This window comes from Delphinapterus leucas, chromosome 16 (assembly GCF_059928025.1).
Source record: "Delphinapterus leucas isolate spDelLeu-1000000601 "Yukka" chromosome 16, BTC_Dleu_Yukka2, whole genome shotgun sequence".
Lineage (NCBI taxonomy): Eukaryota > Metazoa > Chordata > Mammalia > Artiodactyla > Monodontidae > Delphinapterus > Delphinapterus leucas.
The window spans coordinates 81,890,577-81,908,750 of NC_143144.1; the positions used below are offsets into that span (position 1 = coordinate 81,890,577).

The following is an 18,174-nucleotide window of genomic DNA, read 5'->3' on the forward strand; positions in this document are numbered from 1 at the left end:
TGGTTTGAATTTTAGTTGATATGATGATGACGGTGATGGTAACAGTGATACTGACGGTGGCGACGCTGATAATGGTGACGGTGGCAGGGCTGGGTCATGCTGTACTCGCTGTCCCTGATGTACGGCCCGTGAGGGTTTCCTTGCCGATCATCTTTTTTTTTTTTTTTTTTTAACATCTTTATTGGGGTATAACTGCTTTACAACGGTGTGTTAGTTTCTGCTTTATAACAAAGTGAATCAGTTATACATATACATATGTTCCCATGTCTCTTCCCTCTTGCGTCTCCCTCCCTCCCACCCTCCCTATCCCACCCCTCCAGGCGGTCACAAAGCACCGAGCCGATATCCCTGTGCCATGCGGCTGCTTCCCACTAGCTACCTACCTTACGTTTGTTAGTGTATATATATCCATGCCTCTCTCTCACTTTGTCACAGCTTACCCTTCCCCCTCCCCATATCCTCAAGTCCGTTCTCCAGTAGGTCTGTGTCTTTATTCCTGTCTTACCCCTAGGTTCTTCATGACATTTTTTTTTTCTTAAATTCCATATATATGTGTTAGCATACGGTATTTGTCTTTTTCTTTCTGTCTTACTTCACTCTGTATGACAGACTCTAGGTCTATCCACCTCATTACAAATAGCTCAATGTCGTTTCTTTTTATGGCTGAGTAATATTCCATTGTATATATGTGCCACATCTTCTTTATCCATTCATCCGATGATGGGCACTTAGGTTGTTTCCATCTCCGGGCTATCTTGCCGATCATCTTTGTAAACATTGCTGAGAGCCAAGCTCCTGGATGAGAGGAGAAAACTGACTAGGATACGATGAAATGTTTGGAAAGAGCCCAGGGTTGATAGGACTGGAAGCATCTCCTCTGTTTGCTTTCCTCAGACTTCTCCAGCCACCTCCTCTGTTCAGAACACTTGAATGACTTCACAAGAGAAGAAAATAACTGTCCACTGCCTGTGATTTCACCTTGCTGTTTAGAGACACAGAGACATTCAACATCACCCACCTCCCCACGTGCTCTTCTTCTCGCTGGTTTTTTCTCTCTCACTCGTGCTGTGAACTAATCACTGCCACCTTGTTTTCCGGGGCTCCCGCACCCCGTACCCCTGAGAAAGTGGCTCCATTTCGCAGACTGGCTCCCCTTTAGTTTTGTAATCGAGGGGATTTCTCCTCCTCTGCTCCCCAGCCTGCAGTCATCGTTTTTAATCCCACGCTGACAAGTTTCCCAGCGGCTGACCCTCTGTTGGCAGAGGCAATGAATCAATCACCACGGGCTGGTGACAGCTGGCACTCGGCTGGCCAGGAGGGCTGCCGGAAAACAAGTGTTTACTGAGGCCCCGCTTCCAGCTGGAAGGGAAGTTGGGGGAGTCACCTTCTGAGTTGCTGCGACCTGAGGCTGCTTTCAGCACCAGTGGGAATATCCATTCCTCAGTCCTTGATTAGATGCAGACTTAACCATAAACGCAGTAGAGCTGAGGTGAACAGACCTGCTTCATTGTCTAGTTACCTTATGTCACCAGACTTTTAAGAAACAATTATCTTGATTCATTTCCCATTGTTCTAAGGGAGAGCGTGAATCAAACCTAAAGAATGTCCTGGAGGAATTAACAGCCCCTATCCCTCTGCAGGGACTTTTTTGGCTTTCTTTTGATATGAACCACCCCCCTTCCCTGGAGAACAACAAAACAAAAACCCCAAACCAAAACGTTAATGAATCGTGGCCTCTCTAGACAGAGAATTTTCAGCTGACCCAGGACCCGTCTTCTCATAAATTACCAGCCCTCCCAATTTGCACTTTAACTGAAAACCGCAGGGAGATCCAGTTAAAGCTGTTTGATGAGAGCGCTCTGAGGCAGTGGCCCCAGGCCCTAGGCCCCCGGCTCCTCTTGCAAAGTCATCAGAGTTTTGATACACTTTTATTACAGAGTCACACAGGAGAAGTGGAGACTGGTGGCCGGCCAGCAGGAACTTGCTCACAAAGAGGACCGTGGCCCGCCTCTGTCAGTCTCACTGGTATTGTGGCCAAAATCTGTGTCGTAGAGATGGACTGTTGCCAGGGGACCCCGATTCCTTGAACCCTGGGGGGAGGAGGGGTGCTTTCAGGTCACAGTGAGAGCTAAGTGACAAGAACATTGATTGTTTTCAGAGGGACCGTTGGTGCCTTCCTGAACCAAAATGCCCTTGGGCCACATCACTGGCTCAGGTTGACCTTGAAGCGGAAGTGATGGAGTGACCTTTCGCCAGGGCTCACTCAGGCCTATTTCATTGCATTCCAGGGAGAGCTGAGAGGCCCAGGGCCCAGTGAATGCAGCATGGAGCGAGCTGCTAGGTTTGCGGGGTTTTGCCCAGTGGAGCCCCATGTTTCCATCCATGGTGACCCATCAGTTCACACTGTCAAGTGCACAGAGCTGTGGAAGGGACTTGGAGGGACATGGCCTGTCCCTTCTGAACTGGTCTCCAGGCTTTGGCCTAGTTTAGGTTAACATCTACATGTTTACTTGTTGCAATGGACATCTTTTATATTTAGCCCAAATTATTCTGAACCCAGAGGCGCTGGGTATTTTATGTGGACGGTGAGTCCTCATACACCCCCAGACATCTGCTCCTGTTGTTTGAAATATAGCATATGCTAATAATCCCTTTTGTGTATAGTTACTCTGGTTTAGCAAAAGTCAACCTAAAATACACTTTTCCCTTGAAAATTGGCCTCATTTCCTCCTCTGAGGAAAGTGTTTGAAACCCAACGTAACAGGGCAAATTTAATCTCTGTGTTTAAATTGTGTTATATAACAGGTTGTGTCACCAAGTTATTGGTTCATCAGCTAGTTGAGCAAGCTGGTACTTGTGAGAAAGCAAAGGTGTTGGAAAGACGTCTTTACTTTTACGCTCTTAAATAATTATCTCAGCACGTCCTGCAAGTCCTTGAAAAGTGTCTTCGAGTTAGATTTATTCTGGAGATATTCCTGCCTTTGGGAGGTTTCGGGACTCAGACTCCTAAGATTTAGCTGCGTCCTGGTGTCCCCAGCAGGGAACAGCTTCATGTCAAGTGTCATGTGCAGTGATAATTCCCCTTGCACTTCTGTGAGCGTCCCTTTTCCCTGGTCTGCTCTACTGGAGGACAGAGCCAGGGGTTAGGTGCCCGGCACTCCAAGGGTCCATCTGTTCACTCATCCTACAGGTCTGGAGCTGTGCCGGCTTGTGGTGGTTCTTTTTAATGTAAATTTATTTATTTGTGGCTGTGTTGGGTCTTTGTTGCTGCGCGCAGGCTTTCTCTAGTTGTGGCGAGCGGGGGCTATTCTTCGTTGTGGGCTCCTCATTGCTGTGGCTTCTCCTGTTGCCGAGCATGGGCTCTAGGTGCACGGGCTTCAGTAGTTGTGACTCTCAGGCTTTGCAGTGCAGGCTCGGTAGTTGTGGTGCACGGGCTTAGTTGCTCCGCGGCATGTGGGATCTTCCCGGATCAGGGATCGGACCCATGTCCCCTGCATTGGCAGGTGGATTCTTAACCACTGCACCACCAGGGAAGTCCCGCTTGTGGTGCTTTTGTGTGAATTAGAAAGAGATGGTCTGTCCTGGGTGAGTGGGGAGACGTATCGCTGCCAGGATACACAGCTTGGTGAGCAGAGTGCAGGCTGGATTTAGCTCCCACTTGCCTTTCTTTGCTAGTTGCCTTGTGCAGTGCACATCCTGAGTAATGATAACACGTGTCCCTGCTGGGGTGCTATCCCCTGACGACTCTTTAGAGACCTGTTTTTATTGGTTATGCTTCTCTCCTACTTCTTCAACTCTCCCTCTCATGATCGGGAATTTTATATCTTAAAAAGAAAGAAAGGGGAAAAATATAGAAGGAAAGGAAAGAAAAGAAAAGGAAACAAACAAAAAATTCTCCCTCTGTCTCTGTATTGACTAGCTCTTGACTCCACTGTTGATTTCTCAGTGGAATCTTTCGCCTGCTGTCCGCCCTTCATCTCCTGTAACTTCTCTGTCCTTCTCCCAGCAGCGTTTGCCCCTCTCCTCCCCCAGGAGGGCTCCTGCTGAGGCCCACCCTGGTTGCTCCGTGCTGCAGACACTCCCCTTTCCTCGGGCTGCATTTTGTGCCATCGGCCACAGTGATGCCACCCGCACCTGGTTTCCTTTTTTCTCTGCCCTCTGCCTACCCCTGTCTCTCGCCGACTTCTCTTTCCCTGTGTGGACTCGCAATGTCAGCAGCTCTCCTGGGCACAGGACCGGCGTCGTCTTGCTCTCCTCCCTCTGTGCTCTGACCCTTCAGGACGTCTCCACTGGGATGCAGGGTGTGCCAGCACCTGCTATTGGTCATGCCCGGGACTGTCGCCATCTCTGAGAGTCACTCCCCCTCCATCCCTCCTTCCTCCACTTCTGATATGACCCCGATGCTGCTCACAACACCCCTGCCCCCGGTGCTGAGGTCCTGCCAGTGTCCGCCTGGGCTCCTGCAGTGGTCTCTTCACTGGGGTCCTCACCTCGCTCTAAATTCCCAGCTACCCAGTCCCATGCAGCCGCTTGAGCCCTGTCAGGTCAGACTCTGGTCGGACTCCTCCCCCGGGCCCTTTGGTGGGGACCATAGCTCCTGCCACGGCCAACAGGCCCAGGGGTCAGGTCTGTGCTGCTTTCCCAGCCGCATCCCACGCCTCTTCCCTCTGCATCTTGGGGCTGCAGCCTGGAACCCCCTTACTTAGCATCTCATCACCCCTCATCTCAGCACAATGTTCCTTCCTCAGGGGAGCCTCTGTGATGCCCTGGAGCGCAGTCTCCACGTGTGCTTTAGAAAGCTCTTTGTAGGCACGTATTTCACAGAGACACCCTTGGTGTTTGGCTCACGGAATAGAGTTGAGCCCCTGGCAGTGGTGTAGTGGGCCTTTGCCCTGTGTCTGCAGTGCCCTGTGTGTGCCTGGCACACAGTGGGTGCACATTAGGTACTTTTGAATAAATCAGAGGGGGGACGGTCTAGTTGGCAAGAGGAGAGGGCTTTCACCAGCTGGTAAAGAATAAAATGTCATCAGTGACCGCGGACTTTCTCAACGACAGGTTGTGTAAATCTTTGCAGAGGACAGGCCAGCTGCTGGGAGGCGAGGGGGCTGGAGGGGGGAGGGGGAGGGAGTGAGGCGTGAGGTTTAATTCAGCAGAGCCGCTCGCAGCAGAAGCAGCCTCAGGTGTGTTCCTTGTGTGTCCCCATCAGCTGTCTTCCAGGTCCAGTTAGAATGAAAGTTGTTCGTGAACAAGGTCTGTGGTTTTCCCATTTTCTTCTAATGAGTGCAGGGTGCTGAGCTAAACAGTGGTGAGTGGTCCCTGGAAGCATGCGTCTAGAGGATACACACGTGGGCACACACACAATAGTCATGTAAGTGAGGACAGGTACTGTTATGTTCTGATGGGCAGGTGGGGTCCCGCAGAGCTGAGTGAGAGGAGAGCAAGCAGGCCAGGCCCCCAAAATCTCAAGGACGGAGACCCCAACTGGTAGCGACACCCCTCCGTCCCTAGGAGAGCGCGTCCTTGCAAACACTGACGGAGCCAAGCCACTGCTTTGTGTCCTGCCTTCGACTTTGTCAGGTGTCGGCTTTCTTCCCTCTTATCGTTTGATTGCTGCTCCTGGAGCATTTTATACAGAATGCGTCAGCTTTTGTGGAGGAGGGGACAGAGGGCAGGGCACACACGCCTCCTAGGTACACCGTGCTCTCTCTCGGGCATCCTTGCATCTCTTTTAGAGGGTTTGAAAGCCTTCATTTTCCCCCTTGGAGAAAGGAGCTGAGTGGTGGCCAGAGCATTAGTTGCTACTTTGCTGTGACATTGTGAAACAGAGGGACGGGGCTGCCCTGACTGCCGCTGTCCCAGTCGTGTGGCTGGCCCGCTGGTGGTCCCCAGCCCTGTGTTCTGCGGCTCCCCTTCCCGGGAGCACGGGTGCCGCTGAGCGACTGGATACTTTCGTGGATTTGTGAAGCTGCGAATTTACCTCCTGAATCCTCTCCCGCTGTCATTCTTCTTGGGAGAATGGAAAATGATAGCCTTCTCAGTCCCCTTCCAGAAAAATGCTACCTTCCGATTTGTCTTCAATGTATATCAACTCAAAAGAGTCATCAGTCCCAGGCAGAGGTAGCACGTAACTGCTGTTATGTCCTTAGGCTCCTCCAGTGTGGGATTTGCATCCCAGCTAATCAGATGCAGGCACCTGTGCCAGGCACCTTTCCCCTGGTCCCGCTCCTGTCTTTCTCATCCACCCACACTTCCTCTTAAGGCATGGCATTGTGAATTAAAAGCTGCTCATTCATTGATATTGATTTCATGAAAACTTCTAAAAATGTACAAGATATAAAGTTGTACATGATAAAATGTGACTCATGCATCCATTGCTTTTCTAGGTTTGTGGGTAACATTGAAATTACTTCCTGGAGATATCCATCAGATTAGAAAAGAATTTCCTCATTTGGTGGACAGGACCACAGCAGTGGCTCGGAAAACGGGGTTTCCGGAGATAATCATGCCTGGTAAGAATGGATGAATCCTTTAGCCCCTCTGAGCGTGGGGTGGATGCGGCCGGCATTGGGAGGGTTTATGTAGCTGGCTGCAAAGAGCGACATTTAGGCAGGAGCTCAGGGAAGCAGAGGGTCGAGGGCGTAAAGCCCCGCGTGGCGCTGGGTCATTCCTGCAGGCAGGAGCTGCGGCCAGCGTGACAGCTGAGCACCCAGGGATAAGCAAATGAAACAGCACTGGCCAGAGACCCAGCCCTGAGACCTTGAGATGGTTTCTGTCGCCAGCTGGGCAAAACGCCGTCGTGATCGTGATCAAACGCACCGCTGCTCCGTGCTCTGCTGTTGCCCTTACTCAGGACGCCTGCAGTGCGTCTTCTGCCCACAGCGTCTGGGACGGAAGAATGGGCGTTTGACATCTCACTCACCCTGGCCGAAGGACTGAATGCGTTTGGTCGGGTGATCCTTAGTTAATGATGTGATAGAGGGTGATCAGACAGGGGACCGTTTGGAGAGCTGTGCAGATGTGATAGAGGGTGATCAGACAGGGGACCGTCTGGAGAGCTGTGCAGATGTGATAGAGGGTGATGATCAGACAGGGGACCGTCTGGAGAGCTGTGCAGATGTGATAGAGGGTGATGATCAGACAGGGGACCGTCTGGAGAGCTGTGCAGATGTGATAGAGGGTGATCAGACAGGGGACCGTCTGGAGAGCTGTGCAGATGTGATAGAGGGTGATCAGACAGGGGACCGCCTGGAGAGCTGTGCAGAATTCACTTTCAGGCTCTGAGGAACGGATTGATTATGATGGTTGGGTAGGACTAAGGCGACTCCTTTACGATAATAACGTACGTTCACGATGATGGTCCTGGGCCCGTCTTATGATCCTATAAGAGCATTTGAATTATCCGGAATGTGTTCACGATGATGGTCCTGGGTCTGTCTTATGATCCTGTAAGAGCATTTGAATTATCCAGAATGTGTTCAAAATGAAGGGAGCACAATTTGGGTAAATATACCCTCTTATGTTCCAAGCTTTGAAAATAACCCTCTTTGGTAGGTTATGGGTTAAATGTCTCTTCACCACAGTGGTCCACAGCCTTGAACCCCATCCATTGGCCCCAGAAGCGAGAGTGCAGGCAGCCCACCCTCTGGTATGAATATCATTTCTGCCCCTCCCTGGCCCTGGGCAAGTTAGCCGATCTCTCTTAGCTGTGGTTTCCTCCTCTGAAGAACAAGAATAATAATAATTCCTACCTATAGATCTGGTTGGAGTTAGGATGCTTTAGGGTGTAAGTAACAGAAAACACAAGGCCAGCTCAAATGGCCGCACCCTGAGGATACTTGTCGGTCATGTGAATGAGGAAAAGGGACAGAGCCTGTTGCCAGGTCAGCCTGGATCACTGGCTCCGGTTCTCTTCAGCCCCCTCTGCTGAGCTGTCTCCTTTGCGTGTTGACTTTATCCTCTGGGGACAGGTCCTGCTGGCGCCCACCTTCTTCCCAAATCCCAGTGTCTTGAAGAAGACGACATGCTTTCCACCCAGTGTTTCCAAACAAGCAGGCCAAGCGTCATCTGGCCTCAGGTCCCCTGGGGACCCTGGACAGCGATGGTGGTGACATATGCACATCGGCCACAGGGACCTCTGGAAGGGGTCAGCTCCTCCCAGCTGCAAGGGCTGTATGAGGGAGACAGGGACACACTACACATGTCTGGATAGACATCTGATCAAAAGAAGGAAGGGGGAGCAGAAAGTGACGGCCCAACACAAAGGCTGCTGCAGGGCGGATGCACAGGTTCCATGCGTGAAGCCTGTGAATGTTTACACCCGGTACCCGCTCAGTGTGTATTAGTTATCACACTAGTATCGCCCCAACCCAGCCATGGGGTTTACACTTATTAAACTGATAATGAGAGCCCACGTTAAGGTTAACCTCTGATATTTTCAACGAGATCGTGGGAAGCATGAATCTTCATCCGCGATAACCGTGGGATACTTTTTGGTTTGCAAATACTGTTCCCATTAATAATCTAGCTTGATTCCATATAAGGATCTTGGAAGCCTACAAATTGGTGTTGAACTAATTCCCATCAAGATGAAGCCATAGCCTGAAGTCACACGGGTAACGAGCAGTGGAAACGGGGCCAAAGCACCCCATGGTCGGTGCTTCCCTGCAGCCTCCTGGTTACAGGGCTTTGCTGTAGGTTCACAGGGAGAGCTGGGCACTCAGTGTGCCTCAACGTTATTGCTCCGTTTATTTTAGGGCATTTTAGGGACATGTTCTTTCTGCTCCCTCTGCCTTTCAGGGCTGTTGTGGGTCATTGTCTACTCTGTCTGTTAAAACGATAGGAAAGACATCTAACATCAGCTAGATTGAATGTTTGCCAGTCTCACCTGTAGAGGAGGTAAGCATGACACTCAGCAAGTTAAGAAACGATGGAACACCTATTGCTTGTATGAGTCAAGGCTGTTCTATATGCAGCTAATTAACTTGGACTTCCGAGTGGACGTACTGTTTGCATTTGGATTCAAGGTGCAAATTTGTAGATGAGGATAACGTCATTGACATCATGCATTTATCTTGGGTGACCTGAGGAGGCCCTCGTGTGCAAAGGCAAACCTGGGAAACTTCTGGTTCATGCTGCTTGTGCCTCCCTTACAATTGATAGACTTAAAAAGTAAGTCTAAACCTCTATGATAATCTCATGATCGATGCCTGGGGAAACTGTGCAGCTGATCGTTGTTCTGGCTTGTTCCATGTCCTAAGTCTGGGGTTGGGCTTCCCATAGTGAGCAAGCGCGGCTTGAGTGAGTCCCCCACATCCTCGGTGGCTGAGTGACCACTGAGAGGCTGTGAGCACCGCACCTTACCCTTTTGGGGGGGCTCTGTCAGACCCCCGCCTTCAGCCTCGCAGAACCTGTGCCTTCTTGTATACGCGTGTCTACGGAGACGTGCATCTCCTTTGCACGGTGGGAGAGCCGGCCGTGTCACTGTTGCTGGTTCTCCTACCTTCTCATGACCCGCTGGGAATCCCTAGGTCCTTCTGAAGGATCCTGGTGGGGAAGCAGAGTTGTCGCCGGAGCTGGGAAGGTGGCTGGAGGCTTGAGTGGGCCACCTGTATCTGCTTCCAGCCTCCTTCCTCCCCAGAAAGAGAACCTTGTAGCCCGGGAGGCATTTGCTGAGACCCTCTTGTGAGTGAGTGCCCATCGGGGGTATTGACCGCCTGTAAATGGGGTCTTACTTCTGGGCTGGAGTCAGGATCCCTAGGCCCATAGGAGGAGGGGACCCTGAGGTTCAGCCACCTCCCTGCCCAGCGCATGCTGCCTCTCTGGCTGATGAGGCCCGTATGAAGCTGCTGTGGCCCTTTTTGATGATGGTGTTGGTGCTTTGATAGAATTTTCAGGCGGAGCGCTTGTACAGACTACCCTGCCTTATCCATCAGGCCGTTTAGTGGTGAGTGGCCTGGGAGGTTAAGTGACTGGTCTGAGGTCACACAGCTAATTAGCGGCAGGTCCTGGACCGGCAGCCTTGCCTCCTGCCCCCAGCCCTGTGCGCCATCCTTTTTAACTTCTCCGTGGTCGCTATCGGCGATCACAGCCCTACTTCTTTACCAGCAGCTACTATGGCAGTGGTAGCAACCCGCTGGGATTATTACAATAATGACTTTTAAATGAAAGCTTAATCTAATGGTTGGATACATTAAAAGCCAGAATAGAGCAGTCTAGAAAGCAAAAGAAAAACAAGAAACCAAGGGGATTTTTTCTCTTCGGGGATCCTTGTTCTTTGCCCAGAGCAGGTCATTTGCTGCTCCTGGCCACACTGTTGAGGCAGCCAGACAGACAGCAGAGCAGCCGTCAGAGCGTAGCGATGCTCCCTCTAAATCATGCTGCTAATGAAGCTTGCAAAGTTTTCCCAGTCGGACCATTGCCAGGGGCTTTGTGTATTCTCAGGAGGAGGAAGCGTCTTGAGCTCATTTGTTGCGTGTGTGTGTGGGGTTGTATTTTTTGGGGGCACAGTTTAAGGCCCATCTCACTTAAAAAATGTATGAGGCTTTGCTCCCTGTGTCCCCGTTCAGGATCTTGACAACTGCCTGCCAGGAGGAGAGAGGATTCTTTGCAGAAAGTTTCTCTCTTGACCCATCCCTAGTCCCCGATCCTAAGTGTCAACTCAGGACATTGGCTTGTGGTTCAAATACTGTTTTTGTTCAACTCCTCAGTGGAACGAAAAGGAGGCCAGTGTTGCTGGTTATCCTTGGTGTGCCAGTGGGTGTTGGGGTATTCCTTGGCTACTGAGCCTCAGATGACTGCAGCCATGCCCTAATAAGGGGTGGCGATGTGGGTTGCAGTGGGCCATGGATGCTGGGGGATGGGGGGGGCGCTAGCGTCTGCGCAAACCCACTGACAGCGTTCGAGCTGCCCCGGGCATGGGCTGCCCATGGAGTGTAAGAGCTCCTCTGCCCACGTGAAGCACCAAGCAGATAATTAGGGGCCCTGACATTTTCCTCTTTCTTGCAAGTCTTATAGTGATGAAAATTGCCTTTGTCATGCTGTTAAATGCGGACACTATTTTGTAGAAAATACTTCATAATCATCTGATACAGTATTTATGATACTCTGCTAGGAATGGCAGAAATCACAGTTACACTGTGAATAATGGATTGGTTTGTTTGTTTTTATTTTTCTATTTTTGCGGTACGCGGGCCTCTCACTGTCGTGGCCTCTCCCGTTGCGGAGCACAGGCTCCGGATGCGCAGGCTCGGTGGCCATGGCTCACGGGCCCAGCCGCTCCGTGGCACGTGGGATCTTCCCGGACCGGGGCACGAACCCGTGTCCCCTGCATCGGCAGGCAGACTCTCAACAACTGTGCCACCAGGGAAGCCCTATGGATTGGTTTTAAAGGTGTAATTTTTTCCCCCCAGGTGATGTCCGAAACGATATCTACGTAACATTAGTTCAAGGAGATTTTGATAAAGGAAGCAAAACGACGGCAAAGAATGTTGAGGTTACAGTGTCTGTTTACGATGAAGATGGAAAACGACTGGAGGTATTGATTGTTGCAAAGTTGAACCTGTAGTGTTTAAGTTTTACTTCCCAAGTGTGCGCCTTGGCTCTGCTGCAGGATGCCAAAAGCCACAATCTTATTTCTGGGGAAGAGCGTTTGCTTTTTCTTCCTTTTCTTCCCTTGCCTAAGAGGGCTGGTTTCCACTGGGTCCCAGCAGCCGGCCTGTCTCAGGACGACCCTGGGGTCCTGACCACCTTCTTTTTATTTATTTGTTTATTTTTGGCTGTGTTGGGTCTTCATTGCTGCGCACGGGCTTTCTCTAGTTGCGGCGAGCGGGGGCTACTCTTCGCCGTGGTGCGCGGGCTTCTCATTGTGGTGGCTTCTCTTGTTGCAGAGCACGGGCTCTAGGCGCATGGGCTTCAGTAGTTGTGGCTCGTGGGCTCTAGAGCGCAGGCTCAGTAGTTGTGGCGCACGGGCTTAGTTGCTTCGCGGCATGTGGGATCTTCCTGGACCAGGGCTTGAACCTGTGTCCCCTGCATTGGCAGGCGGATTCTTAACCACTGCACCACCAGGGAAGTCCAACTGACCACCTTCTTTTCCAAACTCTATCCTGGGGTCCCACTTGCCGGTGTAAACCAGAGGCTCAGAGGGCGAATGATCACATTAGAAGTTCAGATACTGTTATTAGCATCTTTTGAGACAGATGGAAACTGAGCCCCAGAGAAATCAGTCACCTTGCTCAAGGTCAGAGAGCTCATGAGAGGTGGAACTGGGTTGTGAATCTGGGCCTCTGAGCCTTGTGCTTTGCTCGGTGGTGGTTACCAAGACCTCCTCCTGCATGGTCACAGCAGCCTGCGGGTGCCCTGGGAAGTGCTCAGAGGCTGCGGCCTTCTCTGAGGACTGGAGGCTGAGCCCAAGCTGGGGCCCTCCGCCAGCTGCTTCTCTGGCCCGTGGCTGCAGCCTGGGCTCCCCTGGGCCCACGTGGCCGAGAGCAGTGCCCTGTGGGTGCTCCTGAGGCCCAGCTGCGCCAGGAGGTGGGTGGCATCCTTTCTCTCTGGGTGGCCTGTGTCCAGTGTCCCTGCCCTTTTCCCCTGGGCTTTACTGGTCTCGCTGACCGCGTGTGGTCAGTGTCTGTGGCTAGAGAAGGGACAGAGTGCTGCTACCTCCTTTTTGGTCTGCAGCCCTTTACTCCAGCCGCCGAGTCAGGCAACTTGCTGCGGGTCCAGGGTGAAAGTTATTAGGGGTAAGGGTACAAAGGAATGGAGGACAGTAGCGTCCCCATATACCGCATAGCCATGAAGATCTTAGATGTCTGTGAGCAAGGTTTTCTGCTGGCTGCTGGCTCCAGCCAGATCTGTTCTTCCATCGCTGGGAGGTGTTCCGTGGGCCATGGGGTTATTGGTGTTCCCCGAGGGCCCTCGCTCCTTCTGGATCATCAAACCGGGTGGGGGGTTGGGGGACATGGATGCAGCCTCAGGCTCTGTGAGGGCTGATGTGATCTCTTTATGCCTCTTCTTTTAAAGCATGTGATTTTCCCGGGCGCTGGCGATGAAGCTATTTCAGAATACAAGTCCGTGATTTATTACCAAGTGAAACAGCCGCGCTGGTTTGAGACGGTTAAGGTATCATTTGCATGGTCCTTTTCCCATTGGGTTAATTATGAAATGCTCATTTGTACCCTGAGGAAGTTCCCGCCTCCTGCCCAGCCCAGGGCTGCCCACCGTGGACACCCTCCGCCAGCCCCCAAGGCACTTTCAACAAAGTCCTTTAGGGTTGCTAAGGAACCATGCTGGTGTTTCTTGGAATTTACATTTACTCTCATCTCCTTTTGGACCTAAAACCAGGACTTTCCTGGAGACAAATACAGAGTCCTTTAAAGATAGCAATTGTCTTTCTCTTCTCGGGTCTGTTTTATGTGTGGCATGCTGTCTTTACACCAAATGGAAAAAAATAGAGATGATAATACACAGAGGGCATCACTGGAGAGATGCATCCTGTTCCCTTGGCCTCGGTGCTCTGAGGCTCCTAATGCAGCCCGCTGATACCCCCACGCAGCCCACGCACAGGCTTGGGTACTGGGACACCAGGCCAGCGGTTGGCTTTGGAATACAGATGTTAGCTATGAGATTAGGGACAATCTTGGCTTAAAGGCAGCAGGTATTAAGTCTTTTTCCTTTTACTGTAAGTCACAAAAGGACCGCCTTCTCGCTGCAGCCGAGGGCAGGTCCCTACAACCGTAGAGGGAATATAGACACCTCCAAATCGGGGCTAAAAACGAAAATGGCAACTTTTAAAAATAGACTCTTCACGCTGAGGATCACATTTAAAAAAAAATTCAGCTGCCTTGTCCAGTGTGCTTGGCATCCCGGACAGTATTATCTGGTGTAAATTTTCGAAAGGCATTTGCTTCTGGGACAGTCATACAGGGGATGAGGTGTACGGTGTCTTCTCCCTGCAGTGCAGAAGAGTGTAGAGTGGTCCAGGATGTCTCCAGGGGAACAAAGCTGATCGAGCGAGAAGATGTTCCTAAAGGTGCTCAGCTTCTCTCTTTATTCCGCAGGTGGCCATCCCCATTGAGGACGTGAACCGCAGTCACCTCCGGTTTACCTTCCGACATAGATCGTCCCAGGACTGTGAGTAACCACACGCTTCGTTATCCCGTGTTTATCATGCACTTACTCTGGATTGTTCTAGAACGTGGCTACTGTAACACTGTGAGGTCTTGACACTTCAGCTCCGCGCCCATGCGAACCTGGTCCCGTGAAGTGCTGTCCACTCTGATTGAGTTGATCCTAGAGATCTTCAGTTTCTTCTCGAATTTGTCTGATGAGGTGCCGCTCCTTCCTACTCACGCCTTGGGTTTCCTCTTTCCCCTTTGGCTTGTAATACTGCCCCATCCATCAGAAAAGTCACTGAGATATAATACCTAGATTTCAAAAATTGCTCTTAATGCTCTTGCATCGGCGTTGAAGACCTCTGGCTTTGCTGCCAGCTGCTGGTGCCTGGAGCTCTGCCTTGCCTTTTCTCGTCCACGTTGGTGTAGCCTTGGCCGTGATGCCAAGACTTTGAGAGGAAAGAAGTTTGAATCAGTCACCTTCCAGGAGGATTTATTATCGATGATTGAAGTTTGTCTCATTACCTGTGTTGAATTCGTTGTCTGCTAAGGACGTCACCCTGTGCTAGACACTAAGTAAGATATCACAAGGGGAAGATATGCCCCCTGCCCTTCATGGTCTCTATCCATCTGGCAGTGGGCTAAGGTTTGAGAAAATAAGTGATGCTGGGTTATGTGTGCAGCGGCATCGAGGGAACGGTGGTCTGGGTGGACGCGTTTGGCACCCACCAGCCTGTGGGGGCCAGAGCCCTGCGGTTGGGGGACCTCAGCCCTGGCTCTGTGTGTCTTCACAGATGTTTCAGCCTGAGGAGGGGAATGCATGGGGGCTGCCAATCCCTCAGCAGGATGCCGGCCATAGGATAGGGCTCCACAGGACCACCGCTGCTGTGATGGTGTGTCCACCCTCCTTACTGTTTCTGGGGGCCTGCCTGACCTGTGCCCTCCCCAGAGCGTGGAGCCCGCAGAGGCAAGGGTGCAGGAGAGCAGCCGGGAGGGTGAACACGTGAGCAGAGGCATGAAGTTGGGGGTACGTAGACTCCCGTGTGGGACCAGTGAGAAGCTCTGTGAGGTTGAAGAGGCGCGAGGACTACAGGGCTGGTGTGTGGAAAGTGTGACTGTCAGCCCGAAGATGTGCTTGCGTGGGGTGAGGCCGGGAGGTGGCTGAACCAAGGGCTCTAGAGCAGCACGGGGTCCCTCGTGGTGAGTGGGCGTGTGGAGGATGCCGGGGGAGGGGTGGGAGCACTATGGAGCATCATTCCACCCCTCCTCTTGTCCCAGTGCTTAAGGGGCCAGCTGAGAAGGGGTCGGGGCCCAAGCAGTGTGGGAGGCGCAGGGTGTGAAGTCTGGGCAGCTTGGAAAGCCGGGCCCGCCCCATTTCGGGCCAAATCCAGGCCACCAGGCAGCGGGCTGGGGTCTGCTAACTGTGGGCACTCCTGGATGGCTGAAACGTGGATGGATAAGATGTTCGGACGGATGCGGACACCTCTTCGTACGTGTTCATCGTGCTCTTACTCTCTCCTGGCGCAAGTATTTGTACCACGTTATTTAGATGAGTCCTCACCACGATGCTGTGCGGTAGATCATTGGCGCTTCCTACATTACAGATGAGGAAACTGAGCCTCAGAGACCCCACCTCAGTGGCCCAGAGTCACCTGATGGTCAGTGGAAGACCTCTGGTTCCCACCTCAGTCCTTGTGTCTCCCCTGCCTTTGGGGAGCACCGAGGCCACTGCAGTCATTTGGTCTGTGTTGAGCACCTGCTGTATACGCAGCTCACACAGAGAGTTCTCCTCTTGCCAGACTTAGGTTGGGTTGAGGCGTGAGATCGGCTCGCAAGAGCCACGTGCGGAGCAGCGGCCTGGGAGCGTCGTGTGCATTAGGCAGAGGTGCGGGGTGAGCAGGGTCAGGTGGGTGATTGGAGGATTGGGGGCAGGTATGTCCTCAGCCAAGTCCCAGAAGGTGTGGTGGGCCCAGCGCCCTGCACACCGGAAGTTGCCGGGGGTGCGAATGGGCTGCAGGGGAGGAGAGGGTGGGGAGCCCTTTTGCAGGGCAAGGACAAAGTTCTAGAATGCACAGGGGACTTGTCTCAGAAGCACGCTCCCTCTTTAGAACAAGCTCATTCTCTCTAATTAATAGATTACACCAGGGCAGAGGGATCTCTTTGGTAGCATTTTAATTTTCAAAATCCTTGTTTTTCCTGTCAGTTTTAAGTACTCATTATAGACAAGATGCTATCACCCGGCCTCCCACGACACACTTGCATAATTAATGAAGTCTCCCCGGCCACAGCTGGTGGGGTTTGGGGAACGTGTCGAGCATTGCAAGTGTGATGCTGACGCCGTCCCGAGCTGTCCGCTGCGGGCGGGATGGGGGCCAGCGGGGCCCCTGCTGCGGCCTCGTCTGCAGATGCTCTGGGTCAGAAATGGGAGGAAGGCCACGCCGCATGCCCTCCCCGCCGCCCCAGGCAAAATGCGCGCTCTTTACCCCTAGTGGAAGGAAGTGAGGGGATTTCTCGCACCGGGAGCTGTCCTTGGGGCTGGGACGTTTGGCGCTGGTGTGACCGTCTGACACTGCCACAGCTTGTTAGCCGTTCCGAACGCATCAGCTGATGTTCTATGTGGATGCGGGCAGATGAGTGGCTTCTGGGGCCGGCCTGCCAGGAGCCGAGTTTCCCTTGTTTGCAGGGGGCTGGTTGGGTCCGCCAGCGCTGCCCGCCCTCTGGGGCACGTGGCCTTCTTCTGTGGCCTCTGACGTTTTGTAAATTTCTTGTCTGCCTCATAATGGCTGCTAATGAGGATGTAACAAATGCAGTCCATCCCCTGTGTGAAGATGCAGAGTATTGATAAAAGGTGCACTTTTAAGTTGTGTGCTACTTGAGAGTAGGGTCAGGGGAAGCCTTCTGCTGGCAGATATGGTCACGTGTCCTGAACTGCAGCTGCTTTCAGAGATGTGTTTTTAATTTTTTTCATGTCAGCCCAAACTTAAAAGGATCTCTTCCTTCTCACCCGAACACTGAGTTTTATGTTTTTAAGAACCCTTTCACAAAGTTCTTTCAATTTCTAGAAGTACATATTTTTTGCTTTTATCCCTCCCTTTAGCTTTGGTTGGTCAATCGTTCATCCAGTTAATTAGCTAGCATTTATTGAACACCTAATGTGTGTGCCAGACCCGATGGAAACCAGGAACGCAAAGACTAATGAGACGTGGTATCTCAGGCAGTGATGTCCTATAGCAAATATTTTGAGCCCCTGACTCAAGGTGGGCAGATGTATGCTCTTCAACCTCTGTCCTTTCATCTGCAAAAAGAGAATCTGGGATCTATAATTTTTTTCTTTTTGGCGTCCCAGCGGCCATGGCTCATGGGCCCAGCCGCTCTGCGGCATGTGGGATCTTCCCAGACCGGGGCACGAACCCGTGTTCCCTGCATCGGCAGGCGGACTCTCAACCACTGCGCCACCAGGGGAGCCCATGGGATCTATAATTTAAAGGTCTTTTCTAGCCCTGAAACTCAGTGTTTCCGTGCTGTGTTCAGCTTACATCTTGAAAAATTCATCACAAATCCATTTCTTCAGTCCAGACTCCTCATCTGTCTCTACCTGATCTGGCACCTGCCCACCTTGGAGCTCTCACTGCCTACCACTCACCAGCCACACGGGCTTCCAGTCCCCAAGCAAGGCAGGCCGGTCCCACTTTAGGGCTTCCGTATTTGGCCATCTCTTTTCCTGGAGGGTTTACATCTTGGCTCATACGTCAGCAAGAAGGTCTTCTCAGAGAGACCTTTTCCAACCATCCAGCTGGGTGGTCCCTGTTCCCATCAGCACGCTTTAACAAGCCACCAATTTTTGTTTTATTTGTTATCTGAAAGGACTTAAAAAAAAATTATTTATTTATTTTGGCTGCACCAGGTCTTAGTTGCGGCTCACCAGCTCCTTAGATGTGGCATGCAAACTCTTAGTTGCGGCATGCATGCGGGATCTAGTTCCCCGACCAGGGATTGAACCTGGGCCCCCCATTAGGAGCACAGAGTCTTACCCACTGGACCACCACGGAAGTCCTTGAAAGGACTTGTT

General features: G+C 51.9%; 1 protein-coding gene across 1 annotated transcript in view; it reads left to right on the forward strand.

Moving 5' to 3' along the window:
- The window catches only part of DOCK1 (dedicator of cytokinesis 1), a 527,459-nt gene that overhangs the window by 84,435 nt on the left and 424,850 nt on the right, over positions 1-18,174 (forward strand). The window contains exons 13-16 of the mRNA XM_089898353.1: positions 6,384-6,509; positions 11,409-11,533; positions 13,015-13,113; positions 14,052-14,124. Coding sequence (XP_089754479.1) covers positions 6,384-6,509; positions 11,409-11,533; positions 13,015-13,113; positions 14,052-14,124 — 423 coding nt within the window. The remainder of the gene's footprint in view (positions 1-6,383; positions 6,510-11,408; positions 11,534-13,014; positions 13,114-14,051; positions 14,125-18,174) is intronic.